This window comes from Osmerus mordax, chromosome 9 (genome assembly GCF_038355195.1).
Source record: "Osmerus mordax isolate fOsmMor3 chromosome 9, fOsmMor3.pri, whole genome shotgun sequence".
Taxonomy (NCBI): Eukaryota; Metazoa; Chordata; class Actinopteri; order Osmeriformes; family Osmeridae; genus Osmerus; species Osmerus mordax.
The window spans coordinates 613716-640689 of record NC_090058.1 but is presented as its reverse complement, the minus strand read 5'-3'; the positions used below and the strand labels follow the sequence as shown (position 1 = coordinate 640689).

Here is a 26974-nt window from a genome sequence, read left to right as displayed (position 1 = left end):
TGTCTGTCTGTCTGTCTGTCTGTCTGTCTGTGTCTGTCTGTCTGTGTGTGTCTGTCTGTGTGTGTCTGTCTGTGTGTGTCTGTCTGTGTCTGTCTGTCTGTGTCTGTCTGTGTCTGTCTGTCTCTGTCTGTCTCTGTCTATCTGTGTCTGTCTGTGTCTGTCTGTGTCTGTCTGTCTGTCTGTCTGTCTGTCTGTCTGTGTCTGTCTGTGTTTGTGTCTGTCTGTGTCTGTCTGTCTGTCTCTGTCTGGCATCATGATATCTCCTCTGAGCAAACCATCCCCTGGTGACAACCTCACATAGCTCTACAACATGGACACCTGCATGCTGCGACGTACAGCATGCTGTCACACTGGACCAGATCTCTTGGCTCACAGGAAGGCTGGAGCACCCAGCCAAGAGTCATCACTGTGACAGCTGGTCTGTCGAGGCCTGGAGGAGAGCCGGTCAAGTGTTCAAAAGTGGATGTGGGCCCTAGTGGACCAGGACACCCTCCAGGGGCCCAGGAAGAGGACCCTCTCAGCGGGGCACGGGGGCAGCAGGAGGTATGGCGTGTGAGGCAGGAAGTATGGCGTGTGAGGCAGGAGGTAAAGGAGAGAGGGATGAAGCCACTCTCATCTGTCATATCTTCTCCTTCAGTTCTCTCTCTCTCCGATCGGTCGCTCTCTTTCTCAGGCTGCTCAGCTGGAGGTGACGCCTGCTTCCTTCTGGCGCAGCCTCTCTTTCTGTGGGACACGGAGGGAGGGCGTCAGGGGAGCTGGCTCGCGTGGGTGTGATGTTTAAAGAGCCAGACTAACCAGCTCAGATCTTACCAGACTGTTGGCATTAATCTTCTTGGTTTCAACCCTCTTCTCAGCTGTGATCTTCTTGATGTTCTCCTGAGCTTCCTTCAACCTGGGAGAACAACAAGAACCACTCACCTCATGTGGACAAACATCTGATCTCTTTACTGTGTCAGTGTATCATGCATACAGTTGTCTCAACTGTTGTAGTATTTGTGGAGAACCAAACATATATTCAGCTTGACAGCAGCTGTTTATCACAGTCTCCAACACGGACCTGAGGTGCATCTCACACACACACACACACACAACCTCTCGAGCTGTCCAACAGTGAACAAGCCACTAGTTAAGCAGGTGGAGGACAGTGGGTGGATGAGATAATGAGCTAGTTAAACAGTTGTCTTTTATGGGTGTGAAAACAGTCCTTCAAATAAAGTTAATTGTACATAAACACAATCATTTGTGGCCGGTACAGAGCATGATTGCCCAGTAAACAATAAAGAGAGAGCACATGGGTGCAGAAAGACACAAGGGAATCTCCTCCCATGTAGAAGGCAGTGTTGCCCAGCGTTCAGAGCTAGGACCAGGGGACAGGGACCAGGGGACAGGGACCAGGGGACAGGGACCAGGGGGTAAGGACAGGGCCCAGGGGGTAGGGACCAGGGGACAGGGACTGCAGCCTCCCACCCACCTCTCCTTGGAGATGTTCTTGTTCTCGCGGTTCCATGTGTTCTTGAAGTCGCTGCAGAACTCGTACCACAGCATGAACACGAAGCTGGGAGCCACCTCCTTCTCCCCAGACTTGGGCTTCAGGCCAAAATATCTCACCATGTCCTGGAAACTGTAGTGGGGGAAAGACAGAGACAGAGAGGAAGAGAGAGAGATGGAGAGAGAGAAGAAGAGAGGGAGAAAGAGAGACAGATAAGTAGAAAGAAATAGAAAGAGAGAGACAGAGAGTGAGAGTCCTGCTGGGGTCCTGGGGCTGGTCCTGGGGCTGGTCCTGGGGCTGGTCCTGGGGCTGGTCCTGGGGCTGGTCCTGGGGCTGGTCCTGGTCCTGGGGCTGGTCCTGGGCATTTGTTTGTTTGTCTATTGGCCTTATTAGCAGCGGGCAGTAACAGAGCTGTGTGTGTGGATGCAGTAACAGAGCTGTGTGTGTGGATGCAGTAACAGAGCTGTGTGTGTGGATGCAGTAACAGAGCTGCGTGTGTGGATGCAGTAACAGAGCTGTGTGTGTGGATGCAGTAACAGAGCTGCGTGTGGATGCAGTAACAGAGCTGCGTGTGGATGCAGTAACAGAGCTGTGTGTGTGGATGCAGTAACAGAGCTGCGTGTGGATGCAGTAACAGAGCTGTGTGTGTGGATGCAGTAACAGAGCTGCGTGTGGATGCAGTAACAGAGCTGCGTGTGGATGCAGTAACAGAGCTGTGTCTGTGGATGCAGTAACAGAGCTGTGTGTGTGGATGCAGTAACAGAGCTGCGTGTGGATGCAGTAACAGAGCTGCGTGTGGATGCAGTAACAGAGCTGTGTGTGTGGATGCAGTAACAGAGCTGTGTGTGTGGATGCAGTAACAGAGCTGTGTGTGGATGCAGTAACAGAGCTGTGTGTGTGGATGCAGTAACAGAGCTGTGTGTGTGGATGCAGTAACAGAGCTGTGTGTGGATGCAGTAACAGAGCTGTGTGTGTGGATGCAGTAACAGAGCTGTGTGTGTGGATGCAGTAACAGAGCTGTGTGTGGATGCAGTAACAGAGCTGTGTGTGTGGATGCAGTAACAGAGCTGTGTGTGTGGATGCAGTAACAGAGCTGTGTGTGTGGATGCAGTAACAGAGCTGTGTGTGGATGCAGTAACAGAGCTGTGTGTGTGGATGCAGTAACAGAGCTGTGTGTGTGGATGCAGTAACAGAGCTGCGTGTGGATGCAGTAACAGAGCTGTGTGTGTGGATGCAGTAACAGAGCTGTGTGTGTGGATGCAGTAACAGAGCTGTGTGTGGGTGCAGTAACAGAGCTGTGTGTGTGGATGCAGTAACAGAGCTGTGTGTTTGGATGCAGTAACAGAGCTGTGTGTGTGGATGCAGTAACAGAGCTGTGTGTGGGTGCAGTAACAGAGCTGTGTGTGTGGATGCAGTAACAGAGCTGTGTGTTTGGATGCAGTAACAGAGCTGTGTGTGTGGATGCAGTAACAGAGCTGTGTGTGTGGATGCAGTAACAGAGCTGTGTGTGGATGCAGTAACAGAGCTGTGCGAGGATCCCTCATGCTGGACAGATGTGAGTGGCCACCCAGGACCAGTCTTCATCAGGAGCGTGTCACTTTTATGAGGTGTCTCCATGGGAACCTGAGATGCAGCAGCCCTCTGGGTGGACTGGGCTGGAGGGTTCTTTTGATCAACCCCCTCCTGGTACAACACCTTCATTACACTGCTGCCACTCACAGGCAGCGCACAGACATATCACTGCAGCTACACGCAGGAGGGAGGGGGGGGGGGTTGAGCAAGAGTAGGAGAGAAAGAGACACAGAGAGAGGTAGAGAAAGAGACACAGAGAGAGGTAGAGAAAGAGACACAGAGAGAGGTAGAGAAAGAGACACGGAGAGAGGTAGAGAAAGAGACACGGAGAGGTAGAGAAAGAGACACAGAGAGAGGTAGAAAAAGAGACACGGAGAGGTAGAGAAAGAGACACAGAGAGAGGTAGAGAAAGAGACACAGAGAGAGGTAGAGAAAGAGACACAGAGAGAGGTAGAGAAAGAGACACGGAGAGAGGTAGAGAAAGAGACACAGAGAGAGGTAGAGAAAGAGACACATAGAGGTAGAGAAAGAAAGGTAAAGAGAAGCTAGCTGGGGAAGCTTGTTGGAATGAAAGGAGAATCAGACACGTTTCTCTTGGCTTGAGGTTTGCAACATAAAACACGGCTGTGCAGAGTCGGTGTAAAGTCCCAAGCAATCAACATCTTAATTGTTTATAGATTCTATTTTGTAGCACCACAAGTCTCGCACTAACCCCTTTATGTGCTTTTGGTGATTTATTCTGGAATTGGGAGAGTTAAGATTTAAAGCAAACAATTCTGGTCTCTATATAAACAAGGAAAAATAATCTATTTGCTTTGTTTGTCCTTTCCAGTGTTTTTCCTGATATGAAATGTTCCAGATATGCCTTCACTCTGACGCTGCCTCAGCGACTGCCAGTTGGCACCTCCACATGAATCTGATTAGCCGCCTCTCTTGCAGTGGCTCTTTTAGAGTTTTCTCCATAAACCACACAAGATAAGGCAAGATACGAGCTGGAGCACGGACAGCAGTGTGTGTGTGTGTGCGTGTGAGAGAGAGCTGCCTCCACAGCAGTGTGTGTGTGTGTGTGCGTGTGTGTGTGTGTGAGTGAGAGAGAGCTGCCTCCAGCTATCCCTCTAGTCCCAGGCAGCCTGATCTGGGAGGCCTTGATCAACCAGCAATAATCACACAGCCCACTAGACACACTACCAGCAGTACTGCTGTGTGACGGCCCCTCTGCTGTCTGTGAGAGACAGAGTGATGGAAGCTAGCGTCCATCCATAACACTTGGCAGGCTTCCCTCCTGGGTGACAGCAGGCTCCAGGGAGGACACTAGAGCATCTCAGAGGTATGCAAACATTTCACACAACACTGTACTTCCAATGCTAACACACACACACTGGGATCATGGCGTGTTGGTGGCGTGTTAGCCGTGTTACCTCTGCTGGGCGGCAGCGAGGCGGGTGTCCGCAACTGCGTGGTCCTTCTGACCTGCAACACAAACGACAGGAACGACATGAGGCATTGTGGGAACAGTAGTTCTGAGGTGAGGCATTGTGGGAACAGTAGTTCTGAGGTGAGGCATTGTGGGAACAGTAGTTCTGAGGTGAGGTATTGTGGGAACAGTAATTCTGAGGTGAGGCATTGTGGGAACAGTAGTTCTGAGGTGAGGCATTGTGGGAACAGTAGTTTTGAGTTGAGGCATTGTGGGAACAGTAGTTCTGAGGTGAGGCATTGTGGGAACAGTAGTTTTGAGGTGAGGCATTGTGGGAACAGTAATTCTGAGGTGACAGCACGTCCTTAACGGTGAGCTGAGGGTGGAGGAGGATGCTGGGAGGAGCCCTGTGGGGGCGCTGGGATCACAGGTCTGGTAGAGGTGTGGGTGAGGTAGAGTTGTGTGTGAGGTAAAGGTGTAGGGGTGTGGAGGTGTGTGCAGGGGTGAGTAGAGGGGTGTGGAGGTGTGTGTGGAGGGATGTAGAGGGGTGTGGAGGTGTGTGTGGAGGGGTGTGAAGGTGTATGTGCAGGGGTGAGTAGAGGGGTATGGAGGTGTGTGTGGAGGTGTGTGGAGGTGTGTGTGGAGGGGTGTGAAGGTGTATGTGCAGGGGTGAGTAGAGGGGTATGGAGGTGTGTGTGGAGGGGTGTGGAGGTGTGTGTGGAGGGGTGTGGAGGTGTGTGTGGAGGGGTGTAGAGGGGTGTGGAGGTGTGTGTGGAGGGGTGTGGAGGTGTGTGTGGAGGGGTCTGAAGGTGTGTGTGGAGGTGTGTGTGGAGGGGTGTGGAGGTGTATGGAGGTGTGTGTGAAGGTGTGTGTGGAGGTGAGTAAGGGGGAGTAGAGGTGAGTAGGGGGGAGTAGATGTGTGTAGAGGTGTGGGGGTGTGGGGGTGTGTGTGAAGGTGTGTGTGGAGGTGAGTTAGGTGTGTGTGGAGGTGAGTAAGGGGGAGTAGAGGTGTGTAGGGGGGAGTAGAGGTGTGTAGGGGGGAGTAGAGGTGTGGGGGTGTGGGGTAGAGGAGTGAGGGGGGAGTAGAGGTGAGTAGGGGGGAGTAGAGGTGAGTAGGGGGGAGTAGAGGTGTGGGGGTGTGGGGTAGAGGAGTGAGGGCTGTGTAGGCTGCTGTGGACTCCTGCCATGTAAACGTGTCTAAATGCAAGGCAGATGTGTGCGGCAGGCCAGGCTGAGGTGCAAGAATGTATCTAGGACCAGAGAAAGCCTGTGATCTCAGATTTATAGCATTTTTCCAGATTCATCCTTTTTACAATGATGGGGGGACCTTTCCCACTTGAAGATTTAAGAGGGGGAAGTCTCCCAAAAATGGTTCAAAGGCAGGTTTGGGGGTCTGTTGGGAAAGGGTGATCTTAAGCCCTGAGACTACCCCTTCTTTTTGTACTTGTATTTTTCCCTCTTTACATGTGTAGGGTACACTGCCTGATCAACTGAGGAAGAAAACATTTAATTGTAAGTGTGTGTGTGTGGGAGGGGGGGGGTGGGGCAGGAGAGAGGGGGAGAGAGGGGGGCCGTGACCAATGGCGTTAGTCCCAGCGGGGGTCGGGGCTGGCGCCGTGCTACTACTCTGGTGGAGGAGAGGAGAACCAGGGGTGAGAGGAGGGAGGGAGAGTGTAAGAGAGTGAGAGTGAGAGAGAGGGAAGGAGGTAGAGAGAGAATTAAAGAGCAAGGGAGAGAGTAAGAGAAAGAGAGGGAGGGCAGGAGGGAGAGAGACCCACACCGAGAGTAAGGATGTGTGAAGTCTCTCTTCCTCCTGCTGTAAACATGAGAGCAGGAGTGGCTAACTAGAGAGTTATGAGACACGCATGCTGAGAGGGACAGTTAGCTCTTTAAAAGTCGACACACTTTTCCAAACCAGCGCAGGGCCTCGTCAGAGCCAGAGGGTCCAGAGAAGGACTGGGAGCCTGGCGGCTTTCTAACCCTGCACTACACACCCCTAATGGCTCATTCTGATTAGAGCTCCACACAATCACAAGATGTTTAGATCTACACCGTTTCCTAAACACAATCAATCACAACTTCTAAAGGGGGAAGAATGTGTATGTGTTAAGTGACATCTCTCTCCATCTGTCTCTCTCTCTTATCTTCCCTCCATCTTTCACACGGTTAGGATGAGGTATCACAAAGGAACAGCCTGCATGACCACAACAAACTTTCCTCCTCCTACTGGACAGACTCCTACTGTCTCCTCCTCCTCTTCCTCCTCTTCCAAGACAGAGACTCTCTCCTCTTCTTCCAAGACAGACTCTCCTCCTCCTCCTCTTCCAAGACAGAGACTCTCTCCTCCTCTTCCAAGACAGACTCTCTCCTCCTCCTCCTGCTCTTCCAGGACAGAGACTCTCTCCTCCTCCTCCTCCTCCAGGACAGAGACTCTCCTCCTCCTCCTCCTCCAGGACAGACTCTCTCCTCCTCCTCCTCCTCCTCCTCCTCCTCCAGGACAGAGACTCTCTCCTCCTCTTCCAAGACAGACTCTCTCCTCCTCCTCCTCTTCCAGGACAGAGACTCTCTCCTCCTCCTCCTCTCCCAGGACAGAGACTCTCTCCTCCTCCTCTTCCAGGACAGAGACTCTCTCCTCCTCCTCTAGGACAGAGACTCTCTCCTCCTCTTCCAAGACAGACTCTCTCCTCCTCCTCTTCCAAGACAGAGACTCTCTCCTCCTCCTCCTCCTGGACAGACTTTCTCCTCCTCCTCCTCCTCCTCCTCCTCCTCCTCCAGGACAGAGACTCTCCTCCTCCTCCTGGACAGAGACTCTCTCCTCCTCCTCCTCCTCCAGGACAGACTCTCTCCTCCTCTAGGACAGCGACTCTCTCCTCCTCCTCTTCATGGACAGAGACTCTCTCCTCCTCCTCCTCCTGGACAGAGACTCTCTCCTCCTCCTCCTCTAGGACAGACTCTCTCCTCCTCCTGGACAGAGACTCTCTCCTCCTCCTCTTCCTGGACAGAGACTCTCTCCTCCTCCTCTTCCTGGACAGAGACTCTCTCCTCATCCTCCTCCTCCTCCTCCTCCAGGACAGACTCTCTCCTCCTCCTCTAGGACAGCGACTCTCTCCTCCTCCTCTTCCTGGACAGAGACTCTCTCCTCCTCCTGGACAGAGACTCTCTCCTCCTCCTGGACAGAGACTCTCTCCTCCTCCTCCTGGACAGAGACTCTCTCCTCCTCCTCCTGGACAGAGACTCTCTCCTCCTCCTCCTGGACAGAGACTCTCTCCTCCTCCTGGACAGAGACTCTCTCCTCCTCCTCCTGGACAGAGACTCTCTTCTCCAGGCAGGACAGCAACATGGCTGCCTGGCGTCTGATTCACTATGCATCAAAGACGTCTGGAGGATAAATATGACTACCCCACTGTTGAACAGCACATGCGTGCCCCTAGTAAAAGCACATAAAACAATACAGAAAGGCAAACTTTAAAGGGCCGGGGATTTGTTTTAGATTAGTCACAGTGTGTACTGGCTTGTCAGTGTTCTCCCAGGAGTACAGGGAGACAGGGCCGCTCGGCGTGCTGGCTGGTGGGTTTAGCTTGAGAGCAGCTCTGGTCAGATCCTGGAGGCATTCTCTCTTAGCTCAAATAAACAGATCAGATGCAGCGGGGACAAATCCTTGGCTCCCAAACCTACAACAGGCCAGATAAAGGACCTGCAAACACACCAGCAGCTGAGGAGCCCAAGCAGCGCTAAACAAACAAGGTTTCCTTCAACTAGAATTTCAGCTTTTGATCACAAACATGTTTAAGAGTCCAGAGCTCTCTGATTGATGGAGGGTGAAGTGTTGGGTGGGGGGTGAAGGTTGGTGGTGGTGGGGGGAATAACTTGTACGAGCTTATGGAGGAATGTGTTGAGAGACTGTGTGAACAGGAGAGATCACAGGCTGGTTTAGAGCAGTGATCAGGCTGGTTTAGAGCAGTGATAAGGCTGGTTTAGAGCAGTGATCAGGCTGGTTTAGAGCAGTGATCAGGCTGGTTTAGAGCAGTGATCAGGCTGGTTTAGAGCAGTGATCAGGCTGGTTTAGAGCAGTGATCAGGCTGGGCAGGGCACCTGGGAAGAGCTGGGCGGAGAGGCCAGGTGGAGATCATGTACTGTGGTCACTGACTTGTCATTTCCTAACTGAAATGGAAAGAAAGCGAGTCTGTGGAAGTAACGCCTTTATAGGTAATCAGGTTCTACATGGACTCAACTCACCTAACTGTAGGAGAGAAAGACCGTTAGATGCTGGGAGAGAGAGAGGGAGAGAGAGAACAGGAAAGAGAGGGAGAGAGAGAGAAAAAGAGAGCTGAAGAGAGAGCCTCCTTGGTGTGGAAACTGTTACTTTGTTTGTCTTTGAAAGTCATGGAAGCACTGCCTTTAAGGAGCGAACAATGAGATGTGCCCCTGCTAAGCCCACGTAGCTTCAAACATGAGGACAAGTTGCTGGAGGAATTCTGTTTATAAGAAAGGTTTACAAGTAACCCACTGGAACGTTTACGTGTGAGATGTGTTTTTGTTAACCAATACCATTTTGTAGCCAGTGGCAACCACCATGGTTTTAAGACCTTTCAAATATTCTGTGATATTGACCAAGGACTGAGGGAGGGAGGGAGGGAGGGAGGGAGAGATAGAGATAGAGAGAGAGGGGAGGGAGAGAGAGAGAGGGAGAGAGAGAGTGAGAGAGAGGAGGGAGAGAGAGAGAGGAGGGAGAGAGAGAGAGAGAGAGAGAGGAGGGAGAGAGAGAGAGAGAGAGAGAGAGGAGAGAGATAGAGGAGGGAGAGAGACAGAGAGAGAGAGAGAGAGAGGAGGGAGACAGAAAGGGAAACATTGGCCCACGGAGGAGCAGAGGTGAATAAACAGATAACACAGCAACGCATCACTTCCTCTCTGTCTCTCTCTGCCAGACGACCATGGTGACACCAACTGTTAGACATCTTCCTCTCCTGCCTCCCCACCCCCATCCCTCACCTCTCACCTCCCCTCACCCCCAACACTCACCCCCCCACCCCACCGCAACACATGTGGATGCAATCTCTCTGCGTTAGATGCCTCATCTGCATGTTTTATAGAAAGAGCCTTTTGTTTCACCATTCCCCGGCCCACCGCAAGTAATCTGCGCAATTTGCCCTCTAATGTAGCTCAACTGTGGATCCCCCTGCATGATGCCGGCACTTCAGCCTGTCACCAGCGCTGAGGAGAGACATACAGACAGACAGAGAGACAGACAGAGATACAGAGAGACATACAGAGAGACATACAGAGAGACATACAGAGAGACAGACAGACAGACAGACAGACAGACAGAGAGACAGACAGACAGAGGTGGGGTGCTGTGCCGCCAGCCTTGTGCTGGTTCACCGTGTTTCTAAAGTCCGCCTCCTGGCTGTGTGAGCGGTGTGCAGCACCCCAGGCATGCTCGTCTCCATGGAGACAGGAGATTGCAAGCAGGTGGTTGTTCAGTGCTGGGCGGACTGTGACTGGACGGCAACACTTGTGTTTATCCAGGGGGAGAGTGATGGTGGTGGAGAGCCTGTGCTCTCTGTCGAGTTTTGAGGAAGTAGCTTGGCAATAAAAGCAGCCTGTATGAGATGTGCTTCCTTGCACGCATTCAAAGGAAGGCATGACGTGCTGCTGTATATAATACGTGTCCTGGGACACAGGAGTCTGGGGTGTGTTCAGGGCTGGCAGGTCTTGTGACTAGAGTCGTATTGTACGTCCTAATGTACATGATATCCTGCTTTGTGAACAGTAACTCCACAGGAGTATTTACACGTTTAGCTTAACCCCAGATCTCAGTCTCTCTCAGTCTCTCTCAGTCTCTCTCAGTCTCTCTCAGTCTCTCTCAGTCTCTCTCTCTCTCTCTCTCTCTCTCTCTCTCTCTCTCTCTCTCTCTCTCGTCTCCTACCCTGGCCCACTGAGATGTCCAGCATGTCTTTACCTGCTCCAGGGGAGCCCTGCCCTGCTCCAGGGGAGCCCTGCCCTGCTCCAGGGGAGCCCTGCCCTGCTCCAGGGGAGCCCTGCCCTGCTCCAGGGGAGCCCTGCCCTGCTCCAGGGGAGCCCTGCCCTGCTCCAGGGGAGCCCTGCCCTGCTCCAGGGGAGCCCTGCCCTGCTCCAGGGGAGCCCTGCCCTGCTCCAGGGGAGCCCTGCCCTGCTCCAGGGGAGCCCTGCCCTGCTCCAGGGGAGCCCTGCCCTGCTCCAGGGGAGCCCTGCCCGGCTCCAGGGGGGCCCTACAAGAACACACGCTGTCTGGTAGGGGCAACGTGACACGCTAACACACACAAGATAACACACATTCACAAACAAACCTACCGACTGCCTGACAAGGCAAAACCTTACTATATTAAACAGCCTAATTACAGCGTTGCTGTTTACAGGTTCCTCTATATGTGGAGCTAACAGGTCTGGTTCAGCTCCAGGGCTGCCTACACAACATTCTGTTCAGCTATAAATTCACAGGCTGTTTCATCTCTGAGCGACATACAGCCCGTCCTGAATGAGGAGACAGGCTGGCTTAAGAACATGACTGAGAGCAACACTACATCATCCCTGTCTGCCTGGTAGAATTCGGGAGTGTCCCTGTGTGTGATTTGATTAGAACTGGGCATCTCATTGCTCAGCTGGGCCGACAGCCTTGATCACCACAGGGGAAGTGAGTGACGACTGGTCACTCACTTCCACACACCCTGGGCTCTCTGTCATCATTCTGGTTTCACTCACCACTGGAGATGAATTCTTCCATCTTTTCCTTGAAGGGCTGTAGGTGTTCTTCTGAGGAGTTAGCACAGACCTTCTGCACGTCTTTCTCACAGGCTAGGAGGAGAGGGTGAGGTGAGAGAGGAGGGAGAGGGGAGGGGAGGGAGAAGGAGAGGGGTGGGAGAGGAGAGAGAGAAGGGAGAGGAGAGGGAGAAGGAGAGGGGTGGGAGAGGAGAGAGAGAAGGGAGAGGAGAGGGAGAAGGAGAGGGGTGGGAGAGGAGAGGGAGGAATGGAGAGGAGGGGAGAGAGGAGAGGAAATGTTACAATTAAACATCTCTCAGCAGGAATGGATTAAAACAGCCCTTGCCTGAGGGAAAAGAGAGACTGAAAGAAAGAGAAAATATACTGTATTCTGTGCTGTGGTGTGTGAAACCGGGCTTTCACTTTTTATTGCTGGGGCCTCATCAATTGAGCTAGAATATAAAATAATAACAAGCCTACACAAAGAGCACAATTAATTAATGACATGTGATACGGGATATCAAGTTTCCAACACTTTCATACGTGAACTAAACCCGAGTCTTGTGAGGGGAAACACGTGAGAAGTGTGTGAATCCCACTAAAAACACATCCCGAACAGATGGCTATTAAAGAAACCTGGCAACATCTGTAGTATATGAGCTTGGGTTGCGTTCAAATGTAAACAGAGAAGACTGTTCATTATCAGTAAAGACAAGTAATAGCCTATAAGGGAACGATAACTGGATTTCCTGGTGGCAATAACCATTAGAAAGTCGAAGACGTTTATTTTAAATCGTAATAAACACACATTCAATAGACAATGAAGATGACCCTATGGATTCATAGCTTCAAGCATTTTTTTTACGATGGAAGGAAAATAAAGGTCGAGTGGCAAAATGATGAAGAAATAAGCTACAGCTAGCTCTGAGTTAGCTAGAGCTAACAACATTGATCAAAACCGCCGGTAAAACAGAGCATTAGCATGCTAGCCCGTCTAGCTCCAGTGTGCCTGTACATGTGTGCGACGGCTGGTTCTACAAGCTGTTTGTTGTTTGTTCTGAAAGAAACTTTGTAGTTCTGCCAAATGACCCTGCTCACTCTGCAACCAGACGGGAATTAGCCGAGTTTCAGCCAAACTAGTTCGTTTCTTTTCCGCAGTCAGCGTGGGACGCTGCTCTTGCAGCCGACCGCTCAAATAACTTTCACACATTTCTCTGAAAGCTGCGAGTCATAAACGAGCGGCAGTAAATACCTGGGGTTGGTTATGACTGCATAGCTAAACAGCACCGCAAACACTTGAAGAACAAGCCGGATAGGTCAGGGTTCGTTTCAGAGATGAGTGACTGAACCCGGATCTTCGCAGTAATCATCCAGATCCACAACCTCTATGTAAACAGGTGAGGTCACTCAGTTAGCAGACATTGTTTTAGAGTTTCTCTGAGAAAACATATCCATGACATCCGCCTAGAGAGGATCCAGTCTGAAACATGACTGAACAGATCCTCCATTAGAACCCCCACCACCACCACCACCGCCATCTCAAGTAGGCACATTAAAGGTTGTTCCAAACAACGAGTCAACAATTTAGATGCGGCTTTGCTCCAAATGTGGTCCAGACAGCGTAGGCCGCAAGAAGGAAGGCCGAAAGATCAGAAGCAGCATGAAATCCACCCCAGGCTCTGGTTCCAGGACATTGTCTAACTGTCACAATACATGTGCACAAGAGCTAGGCTGTTCTGTGGTCTGACTGCATATCCAGAAAGCTCTGCAGGGTAGAACAACAGAGGTTATATCAGCCTATGATTGATACCCTCAACCACTTAATCCCATTACTGTAAATTAGCTCATGCTGTTATCTAACTGACCAGTGAGAACTGAGAGTTCCCAGAGAGCCTGATTGCCTTTTCAGAGGAACTGTGAGAGTTTAGGACAGGGATGGGTACAGAGCTCGGTGGTTAGAGCACTTGACTGTAGATATAGCTCTGCTCTGCTCCCCAAGCTTTCCTCTGTCTGGCTTCCTGTCTCACCAGAATGTCGTCCCGCCCCAGAGAGAGAGGGGCATGATGGGATCCTCCGCTCCGATCCCTGAGCAGGACTGAGAGGGCAGACAGTGTTACAGATGCTGCAGTCAGCTGCTACCCTCCTGCGCTGTGTCCAGCTGCTACCCTCCTGCGCTGTGTCCAGCTGCTACACTCCTGCGCTGTGTCCAGCTGCTACCCTCCTGCGCTGTGTCCAGCTGCTACACTCCTGCGCTGTGTCCAGCTGCTACCCTCCTGCGCTGTGTCCAGCTGCTACACTCCTGCGCTGTGTCCAGCTGCTACCCTCCTGCGCTGTGTCCAGCTGCTACCCTCCTGCGCTGTGTCCAGCTGCTACACTCCTGCGCTGTGTCCAGCTGCTACACTCTTGCGCTGTGTCCAGCTGCTACACTCCTGCGCTGTGTCCAGCTGCTACACTCCTGCGCTGTGTCCAGCTGCTACCCTCCTGCGCTGTGTCCAGCTGCTACACTCCTGCGCTGTGTCCAGCTGCTACACTCCTGCGCTGTGTCCAGCTGCTACACTCCTGCGCTGTGTCCAGCTGCTACACTCCTGCGCTGTGTCCAGCTGCTACACTCCTGCGCTGTGTCCAGCTGCTACACTCCTGCGCTGTGTCCAGCTGCTGTGTAAAGCACCGGAGCCACACTGTCCTTCAGAACTCTCACCAACCCCCCCGAGATGTGCTCCGAACCAGTTGTTAAGAGTCTAATAAAGATATTCTATCCTTTATTCTATCTTGTCACCCCGCAGAACGTCCAGGCAGCCAGCGGTCCTGGAGGCAGTGGACTCCTGGAGCACTGTGAACTGTTGGGCTTTAATGGTGACGGGCAAACAGGTTTAGACCTGCAGCTGTAACTCAACACTATCAAAGATTCAGGCTGATCCTACATGCAGCCCTCCCTGGTCCCCCTGATAAACTCACTGACACACACACACTCACACAATAATGCTTCTGTTAAGCTCGAGTGTTTTGGAAAATCTTTTACAACAGTCTTCGTATCTACCTTTCAACAGAGGCTTGTCTCGTCTCCATCCTTGGCAGATCAGTATTATTTACACTAGGCTGTGGATCATCTCCCTCAGACCTTAAGCACTGGAATTCTCCTGCTAATCCCTGATTATAAACAACCTCAGTGCCCTGTCAGATCCTAGCTCCATCTCTCCCGCTAGGACAAGGCCATGCAGGCTACTATCGAGGAGCACACAGCTAGGAGGCTGGGGAGAAAGGTAAGACCACAACCTACTCACCCTCCTCCCTTCTTTCTCCCATCCCTCCATCCATAAATCTCTCAGCCTGAGGCTAGCCCACCTCCTTCATCTCTCTCTCAGCCTGAGGCTAGCCCACCTCCTTCATCTCTCTCTCAGCCTGAGGCTAGCCCACCTCCTACACGGTGACTTGGGAACAGGGTGACAGACACAGCACAGTTAAAGGGGAGGTTCGGGGAGTTACACAGCACAGTTAAAGGGGAGGTTCGGGGAGTTACACAGCACAGTTAAAGGGGAGGTTTGGGGCCTCGCTGTGGCATACTCCCTGGTCCGAGGCCAGAGGCAGCTCAGACCACCGAGTCCACACATGGAGTCAGACTGGAGCCTGCGTCGTGAAGCGCTGCCTGGACCTGACGTTAAGGGCCATTTAAAAAGAAGACGCTGTCTGATTTGTTGTGGTGATGAATGTCTGAGCCTTCCCGGCCTTCTGTGAAACACTAAACTCCCCTGAGCAGCAAACGAGCTCTGACTGGTTCTTTTTATTTGATACTATTTCATTCAGTAGCGGCCCTGCCTGGCTGTCCAGACCAGTTACCGTCTGGTTCCAGGCAGGGCAGCGTGAGCTCACAGTCTTGTGGGGTTAACAGTCTCCGCAGAGGATAGCCTTCTCTCTGACTTCCAGGAATCCTTCCAAGAACACCAGACTAGTCTGTAGACGTCTCAGTGTGTTATTACCAGCTGATATGAAGGGGGAGGTTCCTCTCCTATTCACACAAACTGATGTTCCTTCAAGGTTAGGGTTGTTTTAGGTGCAGTTCTATGGGCATATGTGAAGCCCTCTGTGACACTGCTTGTAAAAAGGGTTATACGAACCTAATTTGATTTGAAATGACTTCCTTGCAAGACCAACACATACAGCATACGCTGCCTAGTGGAGCAATAAACCACCCCCTTAACGTATGTGTCTGGGAGACCCAGAAGGTAGGCTGGTTTCCAACGCTCGGTTTGTTAGTCCTGCAGCTGACCAGGGTGCAGTTCTGACCTCCCCTCATCACACTCTCTGGGGAGGAGCCCAGAGATCCCCACCCTCGTCCCCCACAGGAGCCCTCCCCAGGACAGGGTCAGATCTCTGGGGAGGAGCCCAGAGATCCCCACCCTCGTCCCCCACAGGAGCCCTCCCCAGGACAGGGTCAGATCTCTGGGGAGGAGCCCAGAGATCCCCACCCTCGTCCCCCACAGGAGCCCTCCCCAGGACAGGGTCAGATCTCTGGGGAGGAGCCCAGAGATCCCCACCCTCGTCCCCCACAGGAGCCCTCCCCAGGACAGGGTCAGATCTCTGGGGAGGAGCCCAGAGATCCCCACCCTCGTCCCCCACAGGAGCCCTCCCCAGGACAGGGTCAGATCTCTGGGGAGGAGCCCAGAGATCCCCACCCTCGTCCCCCACAGGAGCCCTCCCCAGGACAGGGTCAGGTTTCTAGAGGGGGGAGGAGGGGGAGGAGAGGACAGGGGAGGCCAGCCTAGTGGGCAGGGAGTCTGGCTTGCTCCAGTGGATCGTCCCGGACGGAAGAGTTGCTCATGCATGCGCGCACACACCCGCGCAAACAGGAACAGTGGACACAGGAGTGGAGCCTCATCAGAAGGATGATCAGCAAGGAGTGCTGCTCCTCTCCCCCTCAGAGAGCCAGAAACAGGAGGCAGAACACACCACAGCCTCGTTCCAACACAGGCTCCCCTCCTGTTCCTCTCCTGTTCCTCTCCTGTTCCTCTCCTGTTCCTCTGCTGTTCCTCTGCTGTTCCTCTCCTGTTCCTCTGCTGTTCCCCTCCTGTTCCCCTCCTGTTCCTCTCCTGTTCCCCTCCTGTTCCCCTCCTGTTCCTCTCCTGTTCCTCTCCTGTTCCTCTCCTGTTCCTCTCCTGTTCCTCTCCTGTTCCCCTCCTGTTCCCCTCCTGTTCCTCTCCTGTTCCTCTCCTGTTCCTCTGCTGTTCCTCTGCTGTTCCCCTCCTGTTCCCCTCCTGTTCCCCTCCTGTTCCTCTCCTGTTCCTCTCCTGTTCCTCTGCTGTTCCTCGGCTGTTCCTCTCCTGTTCCCAGCCTTATCCTACCAAGGTCAGAAGTTTGATTCTGTGTTGGCACTTGGCTTGCAGACACTATTCAGATGTGAATGAAAGTGATTTGCATGACATACGTAATTAGGACCAGTTGGCGTCTTTAGGCTAGTTTATAATAGTGCAGCATAAATATTTATTCCTGGCGGCTGGCTGGAGGATGAAAAAGGAGCGAGTCATAGGTGGACCTCAAACACGGAAAACAATGGGACCTGGCACTCGCCGGATTCTACCAACCCCCCGAGGACCCGGCCCACACTCCCGGCCCAGACTCCCGGCCCAGACTCCCGGCCCAGACTCCCGGCCCAGACTCCCGGCCCAGACTCCCGGCCCACACTCCCGCCCTGACTCACACCACATTTCTGCTTCGGCCCCACATCAAATACCAGCGCCCTCGCTCTCCATTTATTGTCTCCCCAGACTTCCATGTTGCCTAATAAATGCGTGACAGCTCGGGGGGCCTGGCGCTCTCTGCATGTTCTCCCAGGGGGTCATGGAGGAGCGGCTTTAACAGCATCTGCCCCGCCCGGCCCGGGAGGGGAGGGCTGCCCGGCATATAATTGCTTTCATATGCCGTATTATTGGTTGATTTTAATAATGACAGACATCAAGGGCGCTGGGGGCATCGCCTTTTAACCCCTGGTGGCCCGGACCACTGCTGACTGATGGACGGACGAGGCCAAGCACCCTTCCCCTCCCCCCCCCCCCCCCCCCCTCCACCCCCCGCCCCCTCTAGGAAGCACAGAAAACTTCAGCCAAACCCACCATTTATTTTAACTCGTTCATGGGACCTCAACTGCTACACAGGGATCTGGATGTGTGGTAGTGTCAGCAGTAAACACCACTGACCTTGTGAGTGAGGCTGGTGTTAGGGGAGACAGATAGAGGCAGCTAGAGGCAGACAGAGGTCAAGCCCTACCGGTTAGTTCTCGTTTCAGCTTCCTGATGTCCTTGATGAGGTCATCAAACTTGACCTGGGCAGCCAGGAAGAAGTCTTGAGGCTCTGGCAGCGGAAACACACTCTTCTCCGTCCCTGCATGCTGCAACACACACACACACCAACACCCACCATCATCACATGTCCTGGGACACTTCCTGAAAACAACCTGGCTCTCTGTTACCCCTTTTCCATCAACGCATTTTGGGTGCCGGTTCAGAGCCAGTGCTTAATCGCGAACCAGTTCTTTCTCTTTTGACAGACTGAGAACCGGAAAAGTGGTTTGTACGTGGTTCGCAAATAGCACCACTTCAGAGCTGGTCTAGATTGTGAATCAAGTAAGAACTGCTTGGGGCGGGGTTACCGTGACCAACAAGACGAACACCTCGCGTTCTTCGGATTGATAAACAGCCTTTAGACGGGCTCTGCTTTGTGTTTGGCGCTGCCGCATTAGCGTTGCTGGGAAAGATGAGACGTATACAGTGACGTAATGACGTGGCTCTGTGGTGGCTCTCTAGCCCGTGGAAAAGCAAACCGGTTCTTAGAAGGCTCTGTTCTTGAACCAGCTCCGAGCTGGCTCTAGCACCAGCTCCGAACTAGCTCCCGGTTCACTTTGGTGGAAAGGGGGTATGTGTAAATCTAACAATTTACCTCGTCGAAGTTGCGGAGGTAGTATGATACCACATAGTCCACCAGACTGATCCGGTTGTCCTGCAGTACAGAGTCCAAGAGCAATATCAGTGAGTGTCTGGAGGAGGTGTTGGAGGGTGTGGGTGGAGGTGATGAATGGGTGGATGTACAGGAGGTGATGGAGGGTGTGGGTGGAGGTGATGGAGGGTGTGGGTGGAGATGATGGAGGGTGTGGGTGGAGATGATGGAGGGTGTGGGTGGAGGTGAAGGAGGGTGTGGGTGGAGATGATGGAGGGTGTGGGTGGAGGTGAAGGAGGGTGTGGGTGGAGGTGATGGAGGGTGTGGGTGGAGGTGATGGAGGGTGTGGGTGGAGGTGAAGGAGGGTGTGGGTGGAGATGATGGAGGGTGTGGTTGCAGGTGATGGAGGGTGTGGGTGGAGATGATGGAGGGTGCGGGTGGAGATGATGGAGGGTGTGGGTGGAGATGATGGAGGGTGCGGGTGGAGATGATGGGGGGTGTGGGTGGAGGTGAAGGAGGGTGTGGTTGCAGGTGATGGAGGGTGTGGTTGCAGGTGATGGAGGGTGTGGTTGCAGGTGATGGAGGGTGTGGTTGCAGGTGATGGAGGGTGTGGTTGCAGGTGATGGAGGGTGTGGTTGCAGGTGATGGAGGGTGTGGTTGCAGGTGATGGAGGGTGTGGTTGCAGGTGATGGAGGGTGTGGTTGCAGGTGATGGAGGGTGTGGTTGCAGGTGATGGAGGGTGTGGTTGCAGGTGATGGAGGGTGTGGTTGCAGGTGATGGAGGGTGTGGTTGCAGGTGATGGAGGGTGTGGTTGCAGGTGATGGAGGGTGTGGTTGCAGGTGATGGAGGGTGTGGTTGCAGGTGATGGAGGGTGTGGTTGCAGGTGATGGAGGGTGTGGTTGCAGGTGATGGAGGGTGTGGTTGCAGGTGATGGAGGTGACGCACCCTGCTCTTCACGTCCTTCAGCTTTGGGAGGATCTCCAGGCCGAAGCCGTCAGCCTGGCCTCTGGTCCTGTTCCCTCCATTCATGTAGTTCCCAAAGGCCAGAACCAGCCCTATCACCTCTTTCACACTGCCACACTCCAGGAGCCCCTCACACACACACACACACACACACAGTCAGCATTGTAGGTTCACAATAACCAGTAAACTGAACCCAGCAAGGTGTGCAGTCTTACTTTGGATACAGAGGAGACGATCTCCACCTTGCGGAGGGTGGAGGAGATGCTGTCCTGGAAAAGCGGCTGGAAGATGATGCAGTGCGCCCGGCCGGAGAAGTCTGGGATCTGGGAGAGCTCATGCAGAAACCTGGAGGACATGTTATGACAGGACTAAAACAAAATGTCCGACAGGATCAGACTATTTTTGTTTCCTTGGCTGCTTCTTCTCCCAGGGAGACTGAGTCAGCAGGCCGAAGGGGTGTGAGGGGTGGGATGAGGGAGGGCAAGGGGGGGCGAGGGCAACTGGGTGGGAAGGTTCAGTGTTATAAATTAAGGTCACCTACAAGATCTGCAAGTGGTCGAACACATAACTCTTGTGTATTTTCTATATTGCGTGTTTGAGGGGTTCAGGTGTACTGGGGTTCAGGTGGGTTCTTACTGTTCAGGCTTGTCCAGCAGCTTCACCTCATCCTCCTTGGACGTCTCATAGTGCTTCTTGATCTTCTCCAGCTCGTCACTGGTGGCCCTCTGTGATCACACACACACACATCCTACCAGCTAGTAGGAAGCCCCATGTTTCCACTGGGAGAGAAATTGACTGTCTCCATAAGGTTTGCTCATGCTGTCAGGTGACTATCTGGACTCACGTTCTCGTATAATGCTTCGATAGTCTCCAAATCCACCACGGAGTTGTCCACAGTCAGAACAGCTGCAACAGTAAACACTTTTATTACAGGCCTGCTCTTCTAAAGCCCCAAGAAGCTTGGACAGGAACGGCGTCTCCGTTATGAGCTGGAAGTGAAGCTCAGATGGGTTGTGATTGTGGTAGCTGTGCAGTCATGCTACGGACGTAACGTTAGATAACAACAAGACACTGTCAGCCATTCAGAAAAGGCTAAACATCAAAAGATGTTCTGTTAAACTGGGCTGGGCTGGGCTCTTTGACTAACGGACAATTCATCATTCCATAGACGCATGGCAGCGTGGGACTGGGTGTGTGGCACGGTGCCTGGGAGGGTGGTGGGAGAGGCCAGGGAGGCCAGGAGGGATGTCAGGCCCACACCGGGCACCCATCCTGGGCAGACAGGCAGGAGACTAACCCCTTGGGGCACAGGTCATGGCGGACAGCCTGTAGCTGCTTAACCCCAGGACCTGCTGCTCAGAACAACCGCAGCCTTCAGTAATGAGAGAGAGAGGGAGGGAGAGAGACAGAGAGGGTGAAAGAGAGAGGGAGGGAGAGAGAGAGAGAGAGAGAGAGAGGGAGAGAGACAGAGAGCGAGAGAGACAGAGAGACAGAGATACAGAGAGGGAGAGAGATAGAGGGAGAGAGAGACAGAGAAGGAGGGCGAGACAGTGAGATGGGAGCTCTGCTCAGTGTCTGGATGATGTGTCACAGCTTTATGGTGCAGATAGAGGAGGATCCAGGGTGCCTAGATCAGCTGATATGGGTCTGCTGCTGTCTGCTGCTGGAGGGGGGAGATCTCATTAGGGTGTGTTACTCAGGGTCACGTGACCAGAAGGCAGGGGGCGCAGTGGGGGGTAACGGTCTGGGGCGGTGTGGGGCGGCCGGATATCTCTCCACACCAAGAGATCAAAGACTGCCCACCTCACTACACTTCTCACTCGTCACACTAGGTGTGTGTGAGTGTGTGTATCTGTGTGTGGTGGTGTGTGTGTGAGAGTGTGTGTGTGTGTGTGTGTGGTTGTGTGGGGGAGCATAGGAGATCCTCCAGCCGGCCAGCCACACTCCCTCCATCCGCCCCCTCTCCTCTCTCCTCGTAGGGCTACCAGACCTCCCCTCCTCCTCCTCCCCCACCACACTCCCTCCATCAGCCCCCTTTCTCCCCAGTGTCTCTAATTACATTACATGTCCCATGTCCTCTTAATTTGCCAACAGAGGCCAGGCGGGCTGAGCATGGCTGAGCAGAGCCTTCAGAAGTGCTTATTAAGCAGCTCTCAGCATTGTCAGGTTCTAACTGTCCGTTTCACCTACACCTCCCATTAAGCAGCCTCACGCAGAGACGTTTTACTGGGTCTCTCTCACAGACACACACACACGCACACACAGAAGGGAGCAGCATGTAACCAGGAGGGGGTGGCCGTGCGTGGTCAGGGTTTATGTGGTGGTGTGAGGCTGCGGTCTGTGAGGGTGAAGTCTACAGCGTCAGATCATTAGCGGGGTGTCGCTCCTATTAGGTGCAGAAAACCGTCACTTGCAACGACAACCAGATCTGCCAACCGCCTGTTCAGACAGGCAGGCGCTCCACTCTCTCTCCCTCCACCCTGAGGAGACTCACACACACACACACACACACACACACGCTCACTCACACACTCACACGCTCGCTCACACACTCACACACACGCTCACACACTCACACACACGCTCTCTCACACACACACACACACACACACACACACACACACACACTACTCCATTCATGCATACACGTACACGCACGCACACACACTCACACACCACTAACTTCTCTGCTGTGTCAAGTCAGGGGATCTCTTTCTGACTGTGACCAGTCTGCAGTGCTGCAGACTGCAGTGATAGGAGTACTATCGGACTGCAGTGGTTCCAACATCGCTCTGACAGGAAGTCTTTCCTTCTTCAACCCAACATGGTTCCCTGAGAAGCCAGGAGCATGTTGGGCTGAAACAACTTCATCTATTTATGCAGCTACAAATATTCCTGCCTGTCGAGGCAGTAAAGGTGCGAAACAGAATCATTTCCCTCTGAGATTTATCCCAAAAAAATTACTAAATGTAAATGTAAGTGTCATCTTCAATCTGATATTTACGTGTTTAATGAAAATAAAAACATTCTGGAGAGGCAAGGAAAGTGAGAGAGAGTGAGAGAGGCTGAGTGGTTAGGGAATCGGGCTAGTAATCAGAAGGTTGCTAGTTCGATTCCCGGCTATGCCAACCAAAATGACGCTGTGTCCTTTGGCAAGGCACTTCACCCTACTTGCCTCGGGGGAATGTCCCTGTAGTTACTGTAAGTCACTCTGGATAAGAGCATCTGCTAAAAATGACTAAATGTAAAATGTGTGTTGTGTGTCACCTTGCTGGATGTCCTTCATCTCCAGGTGCAGGCTGGAGATCAGGATGCCCACGGCTTGAGATCGCTTCCCGTCCAACAGCTTGATAATCTACACACACACGCACGCACACACACACACACATTAGACCACGTTACCTCCGTCTGCATGTCTGGATGCTGGAGAAGACAGAACAGTCTGAGTCATCATAACACGTCTATGAGGGTTCTGGGTTCATCCTAACACTGAGTCATGTGGGTTCATGACAGGGATTATCCTGAACACTGAGTCATGTGGGTTCATAACAGGATCATCCTGAACACTGAGTCATGTGGGTTCATGACAGGGATCATCCTGAACACTGAGTCATGTGGGTTCATAACAGGATCATCCTGAACATTGAGTCATGTGGGTTCATGACATGGATCATCCTGAACACTGAGTCATTTGGGTTCATAACAGGGATCATCCTGAACACTGAGTCATGTGGGTTCATGACATGGATCATCCTGAACACTGAGTCATTTGGGTTCATAACAGGGATCATCCTGAACACTGAGTCATGTGGGTTCATAACAGGATCATCCTGAACATTGAGTCATGTGGGTTCATGACATGGATCATCCTGAACACTGAGTCATTTGGGTTCATAACAGGGATCATCCTGAACACTGAGTCATGTGGGTTCATGACATGGATCATCCTGAACACTGAGTCATTTGGGTTCATAACAGGGATCATCCTGAACACTGAATCATGTGGGTTCATGACATGAATCATGATGGGCTGCAGCCCATCCAGACCACAAACACTCAATCAAACATTACCATCAGAGAGCAGAGTACACAGGGTTACCCTCTCAGAAAAAAATTAAAATAGTCCCCAAAAAATGTTAAGCCATAAAAGGGCATCTCTTCTGGTCTGGACGAGCAGTCGAGAGCAGGGCCTTTCTTTTATAACAAACTATAAATTCACAGGATTTTTATTTGTGCCTACACATGGTCACAATTACTTATGACTGAATTAGCCATAAAGCCAGAGAGAGTTTTGGCTCTAAAACTTAATGTCTCGGCCGTCTTCATTAGGTAGCCTGTTCCAGCAGGGTCCTGATCCTGGGCCGCCACTGGAAACCAGGCTGGAAGCCTTAGAAGTGGGTATTGCGTTACAGAGTACTGTGGTGCACGCTCAGTCAGTCTCTGGATCACTGGGGATCTCCCAGCCTGGGAGGAGGAGGGGGGGGGGAGGAGGAGGAGGGGGGGGGGGAGGAGGAGGAGGGGGGTGGAGGAGGAGGAGGAGGGGGAGGAGGGAGGGAGAGGCTTTCCCAACACCTTTAATGAACTGCTCTGGACAGCCAGCACTAAAACCCTCCCAGGAAGCCGCCACACTCCACTGTGGCTCCAGGACTAGTGATTAGCCTGGCCAGTTAACTTAATGAGGAGAGACAACTGGATGTTTGGGTCTGCGAGGCGCAGGCGAGTGAGAAGAGAGACTCTCAGATGCTGATGCTGAGGGCCAGACAGACTACTGCTGGGAGTCCGAGGAGAACAGCACCCTCCGCTGGACACTAGCTGAACAACCTCGTATCTCGGGGTTAGCACAGACACCGATGCCATGGTGACACAAGTATGAGATGAGGAAAGCAGAGACAGATAAAAGAGAGAGGGACAGAGAGTCAAAGAGGGACAGAGAGTCAGAGAGAGTGGAAGAGAGGGGGATAGAGAGAGAGCAGTGTGAGGACTAGCAGGTGGCTGGTGTTGAGCATAGAGCAGCAGAGCAGTGCAATTGACAGTGTGCACAGCCCCAGCCAGCTTGCAGCTCCCTGCTGGGTGACTGACTGAAGCCAAACCCTGTCACCAGGCAGTTCACCCAGGGCCACCTTACAATAACACAGGGATCAAGACATCTCCTCGCGCATCCCAGCCTCGCTTCTCTCTCCCTCTCTCCCTCTGTCCCTCTGTCCCCCTCTCCCTCTCCCTGTTAATCTTACACCCACTCTCCTCAGTCTGAGTTCACACCAGACACATGCTTCACTAACCCCTGTGTGATGGCTCATCACTCATCTCCCACACGAGGGGCTCTGACTCCACACCAGACACATGGTGTGTGAGCTGGGTAAGGGAGGATGTGTGTGTGTGTGGAGGGTAAGGGTGTGTGTGTGGAAGGTGTGTGTGTGTGTGTGCGTGTATGGGGTAAGGGTGTGTGTGTGTGTGGAATGTAAGGGTGTGTGGAGGGTAAGGGTGTGTGTGTGTGTGGAATGTAAGGGTGTGTGTGGAGGGTAAGGGTGTGTGTTTGTGTGGAATGTAAGGGTGTGTGTGGAGGGTAAGGGTGTGTGTGTGTGTGGAATGTAAGGGTGTGTGTGGAGGGTAAGGGTGTGTGTGTGTGTGGAGGCTCCCTCCCTGCAGAGCCTGCCAGGAGACACATGCCTGCAATCACACCGAGAGGCCAGCGCCCCCTCAGCCCTCCGCTTTCATATGCTGATGAGAGGAGGCCTGAGGAGTTAACATGGGGGCTTCATATCACAGACCAGGCACCTGATACACATTAGGCCTCCATGTAGGTGCCCTCCCTCCAGACCCCCCCCTCTCCTCGCCACCCTCCATCAGACGCCCACACCCGGACCCCCCCCCCCCCCCCCCCCGACCCCACCCTCCCTCCCTCCAGTCCCTCGCCACCCTCCATCACACCGACACACCCTCCCCCCACCCCATCCCTCCCCACCCCACCAGCCTGTCACCCAGGGTTAGGGACCTGGCTGTAGAGCTGTGTTGAGGCCTCGTATCCATCACACACACAGACCTTCCCTGCTCTACAGCTGCCTACCATCGTTACAGCAGCCTGTAGCTACGAGGGTGGATTTGGTCTGGCAACACTTTATACAGGGTGCATCAGAACTGTCCTGTCATCACACACAGTTCAGACAGTCACTGACATGAGGCCTGCAGGCAGTATGTTTCAGAAGAAAGCCATTATGTTTGCAGATAGCCTGGCTGCTCCTCGTGGTGTTGAAAGAGACAAGGTACTGGAGAAGAGCAGGATACTGATGGAGAGAAGGGAGGAGGTTTGTTCAGTGTTTGAGGATGGTGTGCTGGGTGCTGGGGACACAGAGACTAGCCATGCCGGAGCCAGACGGCAGCTCTGAGATCTGTGGCTATCTGACCTGGATCTGAGGTCTGTGGCTATCTGACCTGGATCAAATGTTGGGCCAGTTTGAGCCCAACTGGATGGAGAGACACAGTGAAGCACACATACACACACACACACACACACAGACAGACAGACACATACATACACACACACACACACAGAAGTGGACTGGAGACCTAACTGATTGATCAGGGTATATGGATTGAGAGAGGGACAGTCTGGGCTTGTGGCCGATTTTTTGCTGCTTGGACGCCAATCTCAGGACCGTGGGGGTGTGTGGGCTGGTAGGCGGCTGGGGGGTGGTGGTTTGGGGGTGAGGCGGGCGGGGGGTTTGGGGGTGAGGCGGGCGGGGGGTTTGGGGGTGAGGCGGGCGGGGGGTTTGGGGGGTTGTTGCTGATACTGCAGAGGCTGAAGCTCCAGAAGGGCTGAGTTGCTGTTCTGAGCTTGTGACTGCATGAGTGTCCGGAGCCAGTCTGACAGGACGGCAGATCCCAGCTGGAAACATGGAAGCACTCAGCTATCAACCCTGCAGCACTGGACTGGACTGGGAAGACAGCGGGACATTATTTAGAGAGACTCTGACAAGAGAGAGCCTCTTTCACTGAGTAGGGTTCAGGACATGGTGTGTGTGTGGGGGTGGGTGTGTGTGTGAGGGGGGGATGTTACACCACCTTCTTAGCTTTGGTCTTCTTCTGGAAGGTGTCGGAGAGAGGCTTCTTCTTTGGTTGCTGCGTGGCTTTGGAGAACAGCTCCTCAAAATGCTCCGTGTTCACGATGTCTGGCTCCTTCAGAGAACCCCACAGCGTGTTGTTACTGCAAAGACAGAACAGCAGCTTTACTCTGAGGGTTAGGGTTAGGACAAGGACAGAACAGCAGCTTTACTCTGAGGGTTAGAGTTAGGACAGAACAGCAGCTTTACTCTTGGAGGGAGCTAGAAGGAAATATACCCCAGTAACAATGGTCATAAAACTGAGTCAGAGATGAATTGAGAGATGACTTCTTGGAAATGAAGGAAGCCGGTGTGCTTTGGTGGAAAGATTCTCCCCTGCCAACAGATAAACATCATGGTTTGTGTCGTGGTTTATTTAATGTTTATTTTGAACTGTTATATTTAGTCTCATCATCATGGCTTCAGTGTGAAAGAGCAAAGAATGTGTCTGTAAGCTATGACTGAAATAAATCCTGGAAATACCACTAACCCACACTACGAGGGTGGGTCCATGTCTGTGCTAGAGGAGCATTTTACCCAACAAGGTGAAGAGACACCAGGAATATTGTTTTTATAGTTGCTGAGTTACATGAACCAACAAACAGAGAGTGATGGGGAGCAAAGGGAGGAGGGGAGGGGAGGAGGAGGAGGGGAGGGAAGGAGGAGGAGGTGTAGGAGGGGGAGGAGGATGGAGAGAAGGGCAGGTAGGTGAGGAACAGGACAGTACGTCTCCAGACAGGAGGAACAGAGTCCAGCCCACCCTCTCGCTTACTCCGGGAG

At 52.9% G+C, this 26974-nt stretch overlaps 1 protein-coding gene across 1 annotated transcript in view; it reads right to left on the bottom strand.

Moving 5' to 3' along the window:
- Window positions 1-140: 140 nt before the first annotated feature.
- The window catches only part of LOC136949197 (formin-like), a 36821-nt gene continuing 9987 nt past the window's right edge, over window positions 141-26974 (bottom strand). The window contains 13 exon segments of the mRNA XM_067243419.1: window positions 141-723; window positions 811-892; window positions 1472-1621; window positions 4480-4531; window positions 11214-11306; window positions 17469-17589; window positions 18138-18197; window positions 19080-19226; window positions 19313-19442; window positions 19734-19822; window positions 19942-20003; window positions 22365-22452; window positions 26157-26298. Of these exon segments, the coding sequence (XP_067099520.1) occupies window positions 679-723; window positions 811-892; window positions 1472-1621; window positions 4480-4531; window positions 11214-11306; window positions 17469-17589; window positions 18138-18197; window positions 19080-19226; window positions 19313-19442; window positions 19734-19822; window positions 19942-20003; window positions 22365-22452; window positions 26157-26298 (1261 nt within the window). The 3' untranslated portion in view covers window positions 141-678.